This window comes from Phoxinus phoxinus, assembly GCF_949152265.1.
Source record: "Phoxinus phoxinus genome assembly, chromosome: 24".
Lineage (NCBI taxonomy): Eukaryota > Metazoa > Chordata > Actinopteri > Cypriniformes > Leuciscidae > Phoxinus > Phoxinus phoxinus.
Window position 1 is genome coordinate 14,036,514 of NC_136899.1, and position 19,304 is coordinate 14,055,817.

General features: G+C 38.6%; 1 protein-coding gene across 7 annotated transcripts in view; it reads right to left on the minus strand.

Annotated features, from left to right (window-relative positions):
• Positions 1–809: 809 nt before the first annotated feature.
• The window catches only part of ncoa2 (nuclear receptor coactivator 2), a 91,837-nt gene continuing 73,342 nt past the window's right edge, over positions 810–19,304 (minus strand). For 3 of the 7 annotated variants that reach the window (XM_079601335.1, XM_079601333.1, XM_079601334.1), the window contains 11 exons: positions 16,306–16,501; positions 13,689–13,889; positions 12,320–12,550; positions 12,008–12,137; positions 11,658–11,820; positions 10,606–10,902; positions 9,413–9,490; positions 8,864–9,326; positions 6,551–6,728; positions 5,645–5,837; positions 810–2,263 (listed from right to left, as the gene is read on the minus strand). In XM_079601335.1, the coding sequence (XP_079457461.1) occupies positions 2,249–2,263; positions 5,645–5,837; positions 6,551–6,728; positions 8,864–9,326; positions 9,413–9,490; positions 10,606–10,902; positions 11,658–11,820; positions 12,008–12,137; positions 12,320–12,550; positions 13,689–13,889; positions 16,306–16,501 (2,145 nt within the window). In that variant the 3' untranslated portion in view covers positions 810–2,248. The remainder of the gene's footprint in view (positions 2,264–5,644; positions 5,838–6,550; positions 6,729–8,863; positions 9,327–9,412; positions 9,491–10,605; positions 10,903–11,657; positions 11,821–12,007; positions 12,138–12,319; positions 12,551–13,688; positions 13,890–16,305; positions 16,502–19,304) is intronic. The other 4 variants (XM_079601338.1, XM_079601337.1, XM_079601339.1 and 1 more) reach the window with 3 other exon arrangements.

Below are 19,304 nucleotides of genomic sequence, written 5' to 3' on the forward strand. Positions count from 1 at the left end.
CGAGAATGCAGGTGTTTCTCAAAGGATACAGAACATTTTGAATGGTGGCCAGAGTGACGCTTCACCCCAAACAATGTGAAATCAAACTTGTATTTACAGTGTTTAAAAGGAAAAGCTAAAGCTATACCAAAACACCAGGTATATTCGTACACAAGCACGGCACCTTCAGCGAATAATGACAGAGCTGGTCGTCGCAAACTTCAGTTGCTGCTGCTGGTACATACAGTATACTTAAAACATGTAGGCCTAGTACTTTTTTTTTAAACACACCAGCTTAAACACAGATGACATGGCGATATTTTCAGCGAAAGCTAAAGGCTGACAATCTAACCCCCGATACAACCTGTGTGCAGACATGAGACGAAAACAAAAAGAAAGTGGCATGTGTAAGTCTACCGATCAATTTAAAGTCGAGGAAATTTGGCTTAGTCCTCAAATAGGCTAGAAAACAAAGACTGTATTGCGAACATTACAGCGATAAGAGTTTACGTGTTTGTAGTGACCGTTGATCCAAATCTGAACCGTTGATGTTTTCAAGATGGCGAACAATGTGTGAATGTAGGAATAGCCACGTAAAACACCAATGCTGCTGCTTTTATCCTTTTTTTTTTTTTTTTGGCTACACCAGAACTAAAAACCTGCTTTTCACTGAGAAACAAGTAGATTTGGACATCTCGTTTGTGTTTTTTCTTCTTCTCAAAATAGAAAGCACAATAAAAAAATCTGTTTTTAATACTGAGTTTAAACCGGGGAGCAAAAATGTGTCTCCTGAAAAGTCCTGTACAAAAATTACAAAACAAAGCAAAAGAAAACCTCAAGTAATATTTATTGCTTGTTGTCTTTTCTTACACACACCGGATTCTGCTTGTACCTATAGCATCTGGCATGAAGCACGTCACTCCACACAACAAAGAAAGCAGGCTTCAGTGTTGAGTTTATGGCTGTGTTGGGTTCCTCCGGTGGGGCTCCCGGCTAAAGGCTTAGAAGCAAGCGAGTATCTGTACACTGTACACACAGCACCCTCCCAGACCCCCACCCAGGAAAGAAGAGCCACCGGACCCCAGCTCCCCCTTCCTTAGTACCACAGGAATCAGCTCATCCTCATCTTCCCGCCAAAACGAACATGCTCGTGGTGGTGAGAAACTCCGTCCTAGTTCCAGAAACAGTTAAGACTGGAATTTGAGGGGAGGAAGGGGAAATATACTGGAAAATTTGAGTTTTTTTAAATATAATACGAAACAGAGTCCCCCCACCCCCCAGAATTGGTATTTACAATCTACCAGCATTTAATTTGACTAACCACAACAAAAATCACCGTCTCTCTGAAACTACTGGACCAATGAAAACAAAATCCATGTTGAACTTTATCTTATGCTGAGGCATTTCGTATGCACTCTCAGTGACTTTTCTCTTTCTAACTGATGGTTTATAAAGAAATCTACACTGTTATTAAAAAACAAACTATACATTAGAATAAAACTTAATTTAATACACAATAAACCTCTTGACTAGATCAAGCTAATTTTACAAACCACCATCTGGATTCTCATAATCTATATAGATGCCGTTTCAACATCATTCTATCTTTATTTGCACTCTGAAACAAAACAATAAAGAAAACAAAAAGGCAAAGTGGCTGAATTTTTGAGCGTGCATTTCAAATGCAGTATTCTTGCCTGTTTTTGGAACGTCAGATTGGAAAGGAGTCAAGAGAGAAAGATGGTTGGGCAATAGAACGTCTTCTTAAGAAGAGCCTGAAGTCCAGAGGAAGAAACGAGAAGACAGAGAAAAAAAAAGAGAGGGAGGAATACATTCATGGGAAACAAGGATTCCGATGCCACTGACAGGGGAGACCTAAGTCACACTACGGTGAATGCAACGGAGCAGACTGACGGAAAGGGCTTACGGTGTAAGTACGAGACAGAAGGCCGTGCTCGACTGAGGGGGTGGGAGGGGGCTCTAGGTCCAGAAGATCAAAGTGTCAGTGTGTGTGTGTGTGTGTGTGTGTGAGAGAGAGAGTGAGGGAGAGTGTCCGTCCCCTCCGAGCTCCAGTACCCCTGATGCATCCTCTAGAGATGTCCAGTAGGGGGCAGTAGACAGGCTCTCTAAAGACCCGTACGGCCCCGATAGCAGCTTAAATAGCACAGCATCACTCCAAACTCTCCTTGATCACGCTGCAGATGAACATCACTCATGAAACATCTTCATTAAACTCGGTTTACTGCATTGTGATGTCGTCTGCCCCGTGTCAACAATACTTCTGCTGTGGAAAAGAGAGAGAGAGAAAAAAACTGTGATTTTTTGAATGATAAGCTCTGTGATCAACAAAAGTTTCTGATACTTAAACGATTTGCCCATCAAGATAATTTTCACAAATGAACACAACTTTTATGAATGTTGAAGCCTAAATACAATCTCAAGAAATAAATCTTAGGCTGTAAACAAACTACACCACACTCATTCGACTTCAACATCACCACAGCCATGCTTCTGGCAACTTCGTCAAAATTTATAAAAGCTTCTAAAAAAAAAAAATCAAGAGTGAGGTATTACTGGTGTGTTTTTTTGTCATAGAATAAAACATGAAAATATCTTGAGCTTGTGTTCACCACAGACGTTATTTCAGGCTTTAAACCAAACTCCATTGAGAGCTAAAATGCTAACATGCTAACTGGGGTTAGGCCTATAAAAACATGTCATCCCTGCAGCACTCTATACTGATGTCTGCAGTGCTGGAGTCAGGACTACGGTTCCTACGGCATGCATCATGGTATGAATAAATCATGTGAACTTCTGTTTTATTGTTTGCTGGGTTATTTAGTGGTGTTGTTGCGTATGCTTTAAGTTATGCGTCAATGGGTGTTCATTGCATCTGTTCTTAAATATGTGGTTGTTGTCACTGATCACATCAACATACACACTGATAACTCCCTAAAATCAGCTTATTTAATTTAACCCGTTGTCCTGATTTACATGCAAACCAATAACTTGGCAACACAAGTAAACTGCATTTATAAGACTTTATTAAAAAAAATCTGGTTATTCCCCTGTAGTGACATCAAAACCTAATCCCTGTACCTGACTCTGATTGTTCCGTGTTATTTGAGATGTGATGTTAAATAAATAAGCAGTATTTTGACTTCTGCTTCGGCTGCAGAGATGAGAACATGTTTTTATCATTTATTGGGTCGAGAAAGAGTCAGAGTTTGTCTGTTTAAATTGCAGTTAGGATGCTGTCCTGTTATATACTACACAGACGACAGAACGCAGGTTAAACTCACTCTCAAGTTGTTCACAACCTGTATCGTTTCTTTCTTCTGCTGAACACAAAATAAGATATTTTGAAGAATGCCAGTAATCATTTTGAGTCTGTATTGTTTTTCTCCATACTATGGAAGTCAATGGGGCCCATCGACTGTTTGGTTAACCATATTCTTCTAAATATCTTATTTTGTGTTCAACAGAAGAAAGAAATTCATACAGGTTTGGAACAGCTTAAAGGGGGAGTAAATGATGTCAGAATTTTCATTTTTGGGTGATCTATCCTTTTATTGTGGGCGAAACCAGGCAAAATCAGAGTAAGGGGCAAACATTTTGCTGTATCTATTGGTTTATGACCTTACTCCGATAAAGGAAAACATGTTAACACATTTAAATGACTACATGCATTAACAGCTTATTAATAACTCTTTCCTCGCCATTGACATAATTTTCTCAGCTATTTGTTAAAGTTTTTATTTATTTATTGCATGTTCAAATATTCACAGTCACACAACAAAATATTCTGGGGGCCATGAAAGTTTTCTGAAATTTACCAATTCTCACTATTAACTAGTTGCTTATTAGCATGTAGGATAGATAGGATATTGGCTGTTATTAGTACTTTTAAAGCACATATTAATGACTGATTCTGCATGACCATATTCTACATCCCTTAATCCTACCCCATACCTAAACTTAACAACTACTTTACTATTAATAAGCAGTAAGTGGGAGTTTATTGAGGAAAAGGTCGTAGTTAATAGTTAGTGAAAAATGAGAACTAATCTAATCTAAAGTTTTTAACAATGTATACTCAACAATATATATGAGAATGTGCTTAAATGAGGGGGATGTTATATGGCAAAAGATACGCTGTAATAAATCACGTCAGGTAAAGTACTTTTTAAAAGCTCTTGTAACCCAGTTTCATGTACCCCTCCTCACTAAAATGTGTTGTAATGCCAAACTTTGTGTTGCCATGAAGAGATAATTACAGCTAAGAAACAGAGTGCAATAATTCATTAAACCTCCACTAATGGCAAAATGCTAAATTATTAAAAGACTGACTATACACACATCTTGGGAATAAATCAGCGGACTGAGATTTCAACGGCCTGTGGACTTATAACAACACCAAGTGCACACGATCAAACCCATGCAGCTTGGTTAAATATTCATACTATTTAATGAAGCTTAAAAGCTGCAGCGGACTGTGTAAAGCATAAAAAAGAACTGGCGAGAGAGTGCATCACTTAAGTAAACATATTAAAGAACTATTTTTGAAGAACAACATATTAAAGGATTCAATGGTTTGGGGGTCAGTAAGATTGTTTTAATGTCTTCTTTAATGAAAGAAGAAAGACTGCATTAGCTATTAAGGCTGCATTTATTTGGTCACAAATACAGAAAAAAGTTATACTGTGAAATATTACAATTTAAAATCGATATTTTCTATTTTAACATTTCTTATAATCGATTTAGCTTGATATTTGTGTGGATTTTTTTTTTTTTTCAGGATCGCTTGAACAATTCAAATGAACAGCCTTTCTTTGAAATAGAAATCTTTAGTAACAGTATAAATGTCATGAATTTTGCTCAATTTAATGCATCTTTGCTGAATAAAAACGTATTTAAAAATAAATAAAACTTTTGAACAATATTGTATATATTAGTGTACTGTATATAAAACATGTATACACACTCACAGTAAGTTAGCTTTTAATTATATGATTGAACCACAATACTGTTGATACTGTTACTGACGATATAATCTGATACGGAGATCTGGTTAGATGGGAGTTCTGGGAGTGCAGAAATGTGTGGTCAAACTCTAGCTGACTTATAGACGTCATGTCTGATATTTAGCACTCAAAGTCCGTCATGTCTGCATATATGATCTCTTTATCCACCTCAAACGGGCACTAATTGCCAGCGCCTAATCACATCACTGTCCTATTACGTCTAGTTCGGCATCATCTGCAAAATTACCCAGGATAATTAGAGTAAATTATTAACGAGCTAGTTTCAGAGTCAACTACGCTATTTGGTGACCTCAGACACTTAAAGTCTGACCATTAGACATTTTATGTCTAATGGTTTGAGTAAATAAATGCATCCAATAAATCTACGGTGTAACGCTTTTACTAAACTCTTGGCTGGAACATTGAGGAGTTTATATGGGCTTCATTAGCAATGAAAAGTTTGACGAGCACTGCAAAGTAGTTTCACTCTAAAGATGGCTTTTAAAAGTGGCTTGAGCTTTCAAACCATCTAGTTCAGGTGATGGTTGGGAACAGCGGAGCTTGAACGTGTTCCCAATAGGCAATACACATTCACACGTTTTCTAGATGAAGGTGTCGCATCATGACTGTATGTGTCTAACCTGTTCAGGGCCCATGTTGGCCATGCTGCCCCCAGGTCCAGAGTTCATTGAGCTCATGCTCATCTGGTTGCCCATTTGGCCCATGTTGCTCGAGTTGGTGGCCATGGGCACGTTGAGGTTCATGCCGTTCCCGTTGTACATGTTGTTATTGGCCTGCTGGCCAAACTGAGGTGGCGACTGCTGAGTGAACATACTGTGGAGGGAAGCACATAAAAGGTTTAAGACCCTTTAGGTGGTCAAATGTTTCCTAACTAATTCCCTTTCTAAGACAACAACTCTTTATGTTTAATAAAAAAAATAAAAAATTCCATTGCTCACCAAAGCTGCATTCATTTGTTCAAAAATAGTTAAAAACAGTAATAGTGTGAAATATTCTTACAATTTAAATGAACTGTTTTCTATTTTATTCGTATTTAAATGTAAAATTAATTTTTACATTTTAGCAAGGCTGAATTTTCAGCATCATAACTCCAGTCTTCAGTGTCACATGATCCTTCAGAATTCTAATATGGTGATTTTCTGCTCAATAAACCTTTTCAATTCCTATCAATGTTGAAAACAGTTATGCTGCTTATTATTTTTGTGGAAACCATGAGGATTATTTGATGACTAGAAAGTTTAAACAATGGCATTTATATTAAATTAAATTTTTTTTTTTTACAGATGGATCAATTAAATGCATTTTTGCCAAATAATTTCTTTAAAAAATATTGTAATTAATAAATAAATAAAATATTGGTAGTGTATATATATATATATATTGTATATCAAGATCTATAAATATATATTTAAAAACATACAGCTATCACAAATAAGTAAACATACTTTACTAGCAAAAGGGTTCAACCGAAAACCTGGTGCTTATTTTGTGTGAAAGCGAGTGAATGTCATGTGACAAAGCTGCACCTGTTGGCATTCATGTTGCCCTGTGTCCAGCCGTTCATTTCAGGGGAGGACTGGAAAGAAGTGTTGCCCTGGGCCTGTTGCATCATGGGACTCTGGGCGTGGCCCATCCTGGGAGACATGAGGGGGCTCTGAGGGGTGGCGGCACCACCGAACCCACCATCTGACTGCTGACTCATACCTGACACACACACACACACACACAGATGTGAGGAGACAAACCTCGGCTTGAAATAAACAATCAAAGAATCAAACACAAATGACATAATTATCACTGTACAGCACTCTATTCACATCATATTCACTCTCTCGCACTCTGACAGCATTCACATTTAGCACACAGAAATTAATTAATTAATCTGTAACCACAACAGGAATATTGATTACAAATATTCACAAATCAGAATCGAAACATACACAAACACACTCACAGACACACACTAGTCACCAACTCAAATCATTCGTTTAACAAACTAATTAGCTGATCATCATTTTTTAGAAATGTCAAAGCAGAAATCATATTCAGCCCATCTCCATAATCAAAAGTGAGGAACTGGTGTCCTGTGTTTAACTAGAGGGGTTTAGAGGTGTTATAAGCAGGCAGTAAAGTAGAGTTACACATGCAGGTTAGTGTTAGTGGCTGAGACAGCCAGAGAAAAGAGGGGTGGGTGGGTAATGGGCGGGATAGGGGGGTGGGGTTTGGGTCACCGCATAATTGGTTTAAAAATCAACTGCTCCGCCTCCACTGATCACCATCAGCCAATTAGTCTATGCAGGACAGACACTGACACATAAGACACAGCACAGGCATAGACACGGCCACAATTATCAACAGTTTGACACGACACAAGCTTTTGCGTAATGCTATACTGACTCTGAGCTCATGTGTTACCTAAAGATCTACTGTGGCAAAGCTGGATATTCTTAATGTCTGGATCTGTTGAATTTGGCTGATTACCACAGAATCATTTCAACTCATTCTTCAGTTTGTAAAAAAAGAATGCAAAATGCAATTCATCAAATGTAATTCCAATGGAAGCCTAACAGGGCCATTGAGCAGGTGGCAGTTTAAAATATGCAAATGATCACACTATTTGTTTTCACAAACTGAGCGGTAAATCATAATAATTTTCTGTGGTAATAGACAGCATGCTACCCTTAGATATTAAGTCCTAAAAGAGCTGGAATATTCCTGTAATATATTCAGATAACATGTGCTTCATTTCATGTGGGGAAAACATTCAAGTGACTCTTCTGCCCTCTAGTGCCACCTTCTGCCATAACCATTAAGATGTTTCAAGGGCACTACATAAATAAAAAGGCTTAATTAATACTACTTAACAAGCATAGTGTGCTAAATAACCTATTATCTCACAGTACTTGACTGAACATGTACAAACAGATATTTAAAAGGCCAAATATTCCCTGAAACAGCTCATAAAGTTAAGATTATAAAAAGGAACATTACTAGACACAAGTGAATTTTGGTCTTTAGTTTTATGGCGGCATCTAATCTCCTAATACAGTACATAATATAGTTCTGAAACGCCACTGCTATTATTAATTTTATTATACATTTTAGTAATTTTGTTAATGTTTTTATAATTTTTTTAATATTTCTATTTAGCTTGAATTTATTTTTATTTCAGTATTATTAGTTTTAGGACTTTATCTATTGGAGTTAGTAGCAAAGGCAACATTTCTAACTCTCATTTAAGTTTTTCATCTAATATTTCTATTTTCTTTGATTTCAGCTTAATTTCAATTACCGAAAACTATTTTTTGTTAGTTTTAGTTAACAATAACAACTTGGCTTTCTTCCCTCCATGGAACACAAAAGGTGATTTTTTAAGAATATCCTGGCTACTGAATAAAATACATGAACCACTTATGATATATTAATGATGTGTTTTTGTGTAATTTTGGAGTCTAGTCTTTATTCAAACAAGCTGGTTAGGAAATGAAAAAGTCACCTTTCGTGCTCCACAGAAGACAAAAAGTCTAAATGTTTGGAGCAACACGAGGGTGATTAAATTATGTCAAAATGATCATTTCTGCAAAAAATAATCATTTATGTCTTTTTAGAATATGCTTTTTAAGATCGTATCTCACAATAGTCGCTGGAATGGTGTTTTTACACAGCTGACCTGCATCGGAACTATTGTGTTTCTAACTAAACCATGTCGACTGACCCCTGATTTTTTCACTGTACGCCCCGATCACACAACTTAAGCCTGTAGCGCTGCTGGTCGCAGGTGTTTGTGCGTGTGTGTGGAAGCGCATGACACACAGACAGAGAGAAAGGGCAGGCAGTACCTGAGCTGGGGAACTGAAAGGCACTGTGCTGCATTTGAGGGCTCATAACAGCCCCAAACTGTCCGCTCAGACTGCCCAGCATCCCCTGGTTAGCTAGACTCATCTGAGAGCCATGCATGGCGCTGTGGGAGAGGAGCTGGGGGGCGGGGAGGTTGGGAGAACCGGGGGAGAAGGGGCTGGTGGAGGGGGGCGGCGAGGCCAGTCCTGTACCGTAGTTGGGCGGATAGGGGAACTGCTGGGGGTTGGCCTGGGGGATCCGCGGGTTGCTCATGGTTCCGGGCATGCCTGCGGCGGCCATGTTGGGCGGCAGGTTGAGACCCTGGGCTCGCATGACCATGCTGCGCTGCTGCTGCTGCTGTTGCTGCTGCTGCTGCTGTCGCTGCTGGTCAAGCTGACGCTGACGTAAGTGATTACTCAGCATCTCTCTCTGCCGCTGGGCCAGCATCTGAGCGTTGATTGTCCCCTGGAAGACAGAGACAGTTCTGCGTGTTATTTAGGCAAGCTCGACATCTGCGCACCAGAGAGCATGCAGGAAGTGAATGGGCATACCTGATTTGGAACGTTGGGTCTTAGAGGTAGGTTCATATTTGACACTCCAGTCATCTGATTCATCATAGGCTGACGATTCTGGGAGAGACACGAAAGCATGATGTCACATTTTAGAGTTATTTCAAAAGAAGCTTCACTGTAATTACTATTCAATACTTAAGCAATTATATTATACTACAACAACACTCTTTGTTTGTATGATACTGATATACATCAGCTTGACAAACAAGAATTGTATTACACATAAAAGGCATTCCAGACACAATAGGACAAGATTTTTTTTGTTAATTTTTGCTCTGTCATCAAGTTTCATTATGACCCATAAAACTGGAATTCTATGTAGCATTCAAAGTGGAGTGATACAAACAACAACACATTCTAGGGCTGTAATACAAAATATCATCAGTATTGGAATGCACTGAACAAATTTGCACTGTTGTGTGCAAATATTACAATTATAAAAAAGCTAAAATATAACAATAAAAAATGGTAAGGTTATTCTAATTTTTTTTTTTTTTTTATAAAATCAAATTATATTGTAAATAATAATGATCACATTCTATATAATTACTGCTTGTAGCTTCACATTATCAGACACCATACAGTTAGGAGTGATGACCCCTAAATAAACCCAAATGAGGTCAAGGAACAATTCCTGAAATGTCCAGCAGGGGGCAGCTAACCACAGACGGTACTGATTTACATTAAATAATAGTTTTAGCTTTTGTGTGTGTGTGTGTGTGTGTAAGGATAGACAAAGATTATGCATTAAGTCTTTGGATTAACAAAGCTAAGTGTCACCAATTAACTAACTATAAAAAAACAAAAACAAAACAGGGAAAGCTTTCCATTGTGTTGTTTATATCCACTTAAAAGAGGGGTTTTGTTAAATGTATAGTTCACTTAAAAATAAAAGAAGCTAATTTTAAGATTGTAATGATTACCAAAGCTGTTTGGTAACCAACATTCTGCAAAACATGTGTTCCACAAATAAAAGAAAGTAATTCAGGTTTGGAACAACATGAAGGCGAGTAAATTATGACAGAATTTGATTTTTTTGGGTGAAAGAAAGCAACTAAATGATCACTGTGCTTAATATTAATTGTATCACCAGAAATAAAAATATAAACACTTTTATTCAACTTGAATCACGCTCTGGGCTTTCTTCTTGAGTTTGAGAGTATAAACTATACCTGCTGTGCTTGTAGCCTGTGTTGAAGCTGCAGTCTGAGTGTGTTGGGTTGGTTAGGGACGACCCCGGTGGGCCTGAGTCCTGGTCTGGCCGGCACACGGAGCATGGGGTATCCCGGCCTCTGTCCCATCTGTCCCGTCATGCCGTGGAAGCTGGGGTCCTGCATGGGTGTGTACCCGCCCTGCTGCATGTGGGCCTGGGACGCAGCGTACTGCTGCTGGCTGTACATGGGCGGCTTCTGATCCATCATCATACCCGGGTCCTGACCGGAGAACTGATCCTGCTCCACCGGCTGGGCCTGAACACAAGGATGAGGATACAGTTACACTTTAACAAGCAATAATATGAGCAACTGAAAATATATGGCCAAAAAAGAATCATGTCTCATGTAATCGCATCAGTGTTTCAACTGCGGAAAGACATCAATAAAAAAAGCTTGTTAATGTCACATAACATTATATTTACCTCAGGAAAGCCATTCAATGTCCACAAATGGTAGGTTAGCTACAAAAAATAACTCTAGAGAGGAGAATATTGCTAAATATATGTACTATATTACATATTCTTAATATTTCTACTTCATTATTTAACTTATGTAAGAATAAATCTGCCATGATAACATGTTTTTTTACTAGAGCTACGGTTTAAAAGTTTATATTATAAACTCTACAAATTGGAGTAGAAACAATTATATAAATTATATAAACAAAAGTTGATAAACGGCCTTATGTGCAATTTAAATGTTTATATATAGTGCTAGAGCTGAGTGTTGATTATTTAATAAATTTGATACATTTTTGGTTATTGAAAATAAAAGGTTTGTCAGGAGTGGAGATAATAGTTTTATTTTTGGTAAAATAACATTATTATGAAAGGAAAGGAAACACGGTCAGTATTGAGCTCATGCAAATTAAAATTAATTAAATAAACTTTATTTTGTTTTTTGTCTAATTGTAAACTTTATGTCTGTGCTTCACTAGGTATAATGAAAGATAGTCAATCCATTGAAAGAAAAAAAGGGCCTGGGTTGTAAAAGAAAAATGCACTACGTACCTGTCCCACTAATGCCGGGATGCCGAGTGCACGGTCTATCTCCTCTAGACCATCAAAATCTTTGAGGACCGTGTAGAGCTGGCTGAGCAGAGCGCCCTCATCGGACGGACCCTCAGAGGGAGGAGGGCCCAGCACATCCTCCTGAGAACTGCTGTATATGGAGCTGACAGACACAAGAGACTGATTCAGTAAATGAGACATGAATGATGGGACATCCCATAATGGATTACATCTGAGTGCATTTGTCAAGCTCTTTTGTTAAAGAAGTACAAAATCAACATGTGCAGACAGCACACGCCTCCAATAAAGCAGACGGTCTAACAATAGTGACAATAATAAATGCTGTTTACCTGTTCTGGTTCCCAAATGGCACCGGCTCTATAGGCATCACACTGTCTGGCCATGGAGCCGTCTGATTGGGCGGTGCCTGTTGCTGGGGAAACTGGTGGCCAGCCATGCCCATGTCCATGTTTGACTGGGCTGAGGAAGAAACAGAAGATGACAAAACGTTTAAAACAGCAGTAAAGATCATTCAGACCTTCTTTTCTTCTTACGCAAATAGGTCTGAATAAGTTAACAAGTCACTGAATAAAGCTTGTAAGGGTCTGGAATAAAAGCAAAGTTAGAAGACACTCAGAAATCTCTGCTCTGTGCACATTTACCATTGGTCATCATCTGGGACTGAAGCATCTGTCTGGGTCCAGGCTGGCTGTTGGGCCTCATGGGCATGCCTGTGCCAGAGTTAGCCACCATGCGAGCGTGGAGCGCCCCCTGCGGGATTGGGTGCTGGCCGGCGGGAGCAGCTGTGGCGGGTGAGGTCGCGCTACCAGGACCCTGTGCGCCCCAACCGTCCTGCTGCATTCCTACACGGGAAACGTTATTACCCATGACTCCTTAAAAAAAAACACACACAGAGAAAGAAAAGGGGTTTTAATTTTAAGGTTCCTTTTGTTTAATGTTTCTTTTTTTATGCCATATTTTTTTGATTGAAACTGAGAATTTAGCATTCAAAAGTTTGGGGACAATACTTTTGTAAGAAATTAACTTTTATTCAGCAAGGATGCATCAAATTGATACAAATTTACAGTAAAGACTACATAGTATTACTCATAAAATATTATTACTATTTTAATAAGTTTTTATGACTGTTTTTACTGTATTTTTGATCAAATTAATGCAGCTTTGGTGAGCATAAGAGATCTTCAGTGTTGTCAAGTCCGAGGTTTTCCTGCGGTTTTACGGATAATATCCCAAAATAAGGTAAAATGTTGATACCGGGTCTCTAATAAGAGTGAGAGGACAACATCTTTCAATATAAAATATGGGTCACACTTTAGATTAGGGTCCTAAGAAACTATTAACTATGACTTTTGCCTCAATAAACTCCTAATTACAGCTTATTTATAGTAAGGTAGCTCTTAAGTTTAGGTATTGGGTAGATTAAGGGATGTAGAATATGGTCATGTAGAATAAGGTATTAATATGTACTTTATAAGTACTAAATATACTAATAATATGCATGCTAATAAGCAACTAGTTAATAATGAGAATTGGACCCTAAACTAAAGTGTTACGAATATGTCTCAAAACTGTGAGATTTAAAAAAGGACCACCTGAAAAATGCATGAAGATACAGTATGATCAGAAAAGAAACCTTGCAATTCTTTCCAAAGGTTATGAGTCATTCATATCTAGCCGCTCACAGTCTCACCTTATGTGCACATTCACATGCACGCGAATGCAACCCACCACACACAAACAAAACAGAGGGGTTCTTTTGATCTGACTCAACACTTTTGTGCCGTTTTACACTTTTCTCTTTCTCTTGGCTAACAGCGTCACACTTGACTGTGCATCAGTGATCACACAGAAACTTTGGTTTGCACATGGTCGAGGCGCCATTGGAACTTTCCTCTCATAGTAGGTGTTAAGTGTGGGGGAAGCCCTGAGTTCCACAGACAAGCTTCATTTTGTCCTTTATTTTGTCACTGCACGTTTCAATTGTCCACTTTTGACCCCAGCTAAACTCACCTGCATTGACCATGTTGGGCTGACCAGGCATGCCACTGTGGTTTCCCATCATGCCTTGCTGCTGCATGAGTGAGTAGGGGCTGTTGTTCCTCATCAGAGTGTACTGACCCTGAGCACCTTTAGCAGGCATGTTCATTTCCAAAGACACGCTTCTGACCGGAGGAGCTCTGCCGGGATGACCTGGCCGCGGCGCACCGAAATCTAAGGACACACACACACACAGCAAACATCCAGTAAAAACACCCTATTTAGTTGAAGTCTGGCCTTAAGAGTTTCTAGATAAATTACACTACCGTTTAAACGTCTCTTATGTTCACCATGGCTGCAGTTATGTAATCAAAAATACAGTAAAAACTGTAATACTGTTTTATATTTGAGCATCATTACTTCAGTGTCACATGATCCTACAGAAATCATACTAATATGGTGCTCAAGAAACATTTATTATTATGATCAAAGTTGAAAACAGTTTTTCAGCTTGATACTTTTGTGGAAACCATGATGCTCTATTTTAGGTTTATTTTATGAATATAAAGTTCCAAAAATATTTATTTGAACTGGAAATCTTTTATGACATTATTAATGGATTTACTGCTCAAACATTTGAACGGTAGTGTATAAAAATTACTTTTGAAAATGAGTGAATGATAATGTATAATGTTCATTGTAACATATTATGGTTTGTGTGAACGCCTACCCATTTTCACTTATTTTCCCAAAAGTAGTTGACTAGCCAGTGTTAACATGACTCAACTGTGTAGCATTAGCGGTCTTTGCCGTTTCTGACATGTCTCAGTTGACCGAGTATGTGAGTGAACATACGCGCAGCTGAAATCATGTGGATGAGAAACAAAAGACAAACTCATGATCTACTCGCTTACAGTTTTTGTCAGCCTCTGGGCACACTCGAGTAGTTTCAGGGTGTTTTGCAAAAATGATGACATGTTTGTAAATGTAAAGTGCTCTGGGTTCACTTCATTGTCACGTTCATTTATTTCAAATATTTTTGCAAATACATTAGGACTCTGTTCGAGAAGAGAGGAATTTTCCTTCTGCCGTCACCTTGTAAACAAGTGCAAATAAATCCAAGACTGGTCAATGAAACTCCTTGTAAATACACAAACGCACATTCACACTAAATATCATGTGAAGTCTGAATAGGATTATGATGTCAGAGCTGGTTAAAGGTGACAAAGTTGTTCTAAAGGTAGTTGATTACATAACACAACATACACAAGGCTCAAACCAAGTGCATTACATTGGTCTAATCTTCTTACATGAGAGTTCAAGAGGGTAATTGTGCATACATATGAGAGATAAGGCAACTATTTGTATACAAACAATCACGCTTGGAAAGTTGTTCACGTTCAATTTTGTCTTTTAAAGTGCCTCTATTATGCTATTTTCGGATATTACCTTTTATATAGTGCTAATAAAAGCGTGTGCTGTTTGTGAATGTAAAAGATCAGCAAAGTTTGTAAAAAAAAAACAAAAAAAACTATTCTGACCTGACTGAAGCGAATCGTCAGCAAGTCCATTACTTTCTGCACAAATCTATGTAGGTATGTAACAAATTAGCATAATGGCAGCCTACGGTCTTCATTGGCTGCCTGCAAACAACATCTATTTTGACCCGCCCTCAAACACTGTAGTTGTAGCTGAGGACTGGGCGAGTTTGGTTCATGTTTTTATCATGTCAAGAAGACACTGGAACTACTTTCTACTCTGGAAAAGCATTTCCATTTTGCATGCACTTCCTAAGGATGAGGATTGAGGGTTGTGGCACATTGATTAACTCGGAAACGTAAAAAAATGGCACTTCATGACAAAAAGATTGCGACCCCTGGTGTAGGCTCTAAAAATGTCGAGGAAGCCGCTGAATATCAGATTTGGTAATGGCCGTTTTGTTTCCGACACACGCTGTAAGCGGTAGACCAAACACAACAGACTGGGTCATCTGACCAATCAGAGAAGAGTAGGCTCTCAGAAAGGAGGGGTTTAAAGAAACCAAATCCTTTATCTAACCATCTCAGATGTTTTTCAGAAGACCTCCAAAACAAATTGAGGAATCTTTAATATAGCATAATTAGGACACTTTAAGGGTTGGAACGCACTACACTTCTTTTGCTTTGATTTACAGTCCGGAAAGTCATAGCCAGTCTGCAGATTTGAGATGACATTTCACAGAAAATGGCGTACTGTACGATGGATACGGACTCCACTCCGCGGATTCCATCCAGTCGAAGTGTATCAGGCATATTTGGCAATTGAGCTTATTTAGAACTCATTGTTCACATTACAATATTGTAAATACCGATTAATGGAGTATGTTTTAAAAGAAAATACTACATTCGATTTCAAAACGTCACATTAAATTCAATGTTACTGTTGTAAATTCAAATGTTGCCATTTGTTTGAAAAGAAATTCACTTAAAAATGGTCAATTTCACAATTATTTACAGTGTAGCAATTGTGTATTGTATGACGCCCAGTTTTTCCTCTGTAACCATTTAAAAAGTCGTCAAGTGCCTAGTGTTTTAACATCAGTCCTGATTTGATTCCTGTATTCCTTCCTAGATGAAAACTGTAGGAGAATGTGTGTGTGTGTGTTACTCACTCTGTTGGCCCACAGCCTGTAGTGCTCTCTGTTGCTGGGTACCCATGCTGGCTCCACCCTCTCCAGTCATCTGAAGGATGTCATTGATGATTGACTGCTTGTCCACGGCAGCAGGCAAAGACACCGGCCGGGAGTCCGAGAACAGGCCTGACTGACTGTTCTGTAGATCATCCAGGATATCATCCAGCTCACTCGACTGCAAACACACAAGGGCATTTCACAAGCTTAGATTTCCCATTAATCTCTGAAATCATGATGATACAGATACATATCAAAATATGTTTGTCGAGCTCAAGTTTCTGGTGGTTTTTGGATGCACGTGAAAATCATCTTCGTGTATATAACATACCAATGCACTTCGTCATACATAATGACATTGTTTTACATGCAGACTGTATAGTCACAAGGCTTGGTATCTTAAAGTCTCGTGGATTTAGACCTCAGTAGGGAAACGCTGGAGAGTTCGAAGTCTGCCTGCTAAAACACACCCCTCTCCCTCTCACATGTACACACACACAGGGCTGGAATCTAGGACACACTTCACATTGAGTTAAAGGAGGCTAGCTGAACACTACTCCATTTGCCATGGTTCGGTTACCATCTTTAAACCCTAGATTGCTTCTCCATCATAGCAAGATCTTCTAAATGCACGCAGGCAAACACTCAACGCGATCTGGAACTCAGCTTGACTTTAAACACATCATCGATTTGACTTCAAATCCTTTCATCTCCTTCATAAGCTTTTAAAAATATTTATTACCTTAGAAATCTAAATGCACACTTGGCAACAGTGTGTTGCATTTGAAATATAGTCCCTAATGCATTGCAACTTTTTGTGTTCTGGTTTTTAAGTTTGACAAACTCCAACTCAGCCAGTTGAGATAAAGAAACCTTCTTACAGCGTTGCATTTCAGATAAACAATGTCGACTTGAAGATTCAGAACTGTACTTTTGTTTATCTTGAGCTGTCGTCGTCAATCAGAAAAGTCTTAAAAAATGCATACAACTCCTACTAAATGACACTAAATAAATGCTAAATCAAGTCTCCTGTACACAAGCACTCTAGAGTCGGAGATATAAACATTTATGCTGGCTAATATATAGATTTGAAGAGAAAGCCAGTTCAGGAACTTTAATAAATATGCATTAACATCTATAAGTCAACACAAGGGGGCAGCACACGTGGTGTCGCTATCATAAAAAGGACAGCATAATACAGATTGATCTATCATTTAGAATATTCCAGAGCAGCTATACTGCAAGATATCATCTCAGCATGCATATATATACTGTAAATATACATATATATACCAGGACAGTGGGCCGCAGATGAGAGTTCTTGCGTGTAAGGGTTGTTATGGAAGGTAGCTGAGAGGTCAAAGATCACATGCTGTATATTATTCTGTCCAAAGTTTGCCTTCATGCCGCATCTCTGCAGCGTTATGAAGCCGTGGGTCTCTCCTGCCATTGATTTGCGACTCAGTGTTCAGCGTGGAGGAAAGGCGCTGCACAAACAGGATGTGAGCGGAGAGGAGGAACTGCTTAATGAGGTCACTCTCCTTGTGTAGCGCTCGGAAGCTCTTTTCCCAATCTCTCTCCCTCTCTCAGCTCATGCACGCGCACACACGCACGCGCGCACACACACACACACACACACGCACACACACGCACACACACACACACACACACACACACACACACACACACACACACACACACACACACACACACACTTGTGTGAGCACCACCTGTCCCTGGCTGCCCTCTTGAATCAAACCTGCTGCTGATTATTCACTGAAACAAGCAGCCTGTGAGATGCATGGACAGCCATCTCTACTTCCACTTTCCAATTATCACTCTCTGCTCTCTCTCCTGTGTATTATTCTGTGTGCACTTGCTCAGTCCAGACAGGAAGGTGCCTGCGCATTAGCATGGATTCTTTATATCGCACTGAGCTGCACCTCCACGGATCACTTGCTCGCCAGTGGGAGCGCTGACGTCAGCGTGATGTTGAGCCAATAGTGGAAAAGCTCCCTATGTGTGGAGATCTATGAGACCTGTGTTTCTCATCAGCTACTAGAGCACTTACAGTAAAACAATCTGACATATTCCACTATAATTTACACTTTGGGATGGTTATTTTGGATGTGGGTAGATGATAAAAGACATGTCCATGAACTTTTACTGTTAACATAACAATTTTAAGTTGAATTGCATATGAATGTATAAGGGAAAGTGTATATTTAGAGATTCTGTGATTGGCCATATTTTTTTCAAAAGTTGGAGGATTTTGTAATGTTTTTGCAAGGAGTCTCTTGAGCTTAACAAACCGGAATTTCTTTGATCAAAAATACAGTAAAAACAGTAATATTGTAAAATATTATTGCTATTTAAAAGTGACAGATTTAATTATATTATATTTTAAGATGCATCTTCAGAAATCATTCTAATATGCTGATTTTGTGCTCATCAACCATTTCTTATTATTATCAATGTTGAAAACAGTTTTGCTGCTTAATATTTTTGTGGAAATATGATACATTTTAATTGAAAGTTCAAAAGAACAGAATTGATTTAAAATAGAAACCTTAAATGCCACTCTTGCTCAATATAACAAGTCCTTGCTGAATTAAAATATTAGTTTCTATAAAAAAAAAAAAAAAATCTTACTGGCCCCTAACATTTGATAGGCAATTATATATATTAAATTATTTTATTCATGTATAATACTTTTTTTTTTTTTTTTTTAAGCATGTCATATGTGCAAATTCCTGAAAGTTACGAGCAAAAATCAACCTTTAACACTTTTCAGGGCCAAAGACCCTTAGTGGATAAAGAGACAAATCAGTGCGAAACTAGAGACCGGTTAGATGGGACGAGGGGCAGTTAGCCGTGTAGACAGGAGGGTAAGAGGGGTTACAGGGTTAATTGGCACACATAGGAACCACCAATGAAGTGACATTGTCAGGCTAGGGACAGCTGTCGGCACCGCGTGTGTG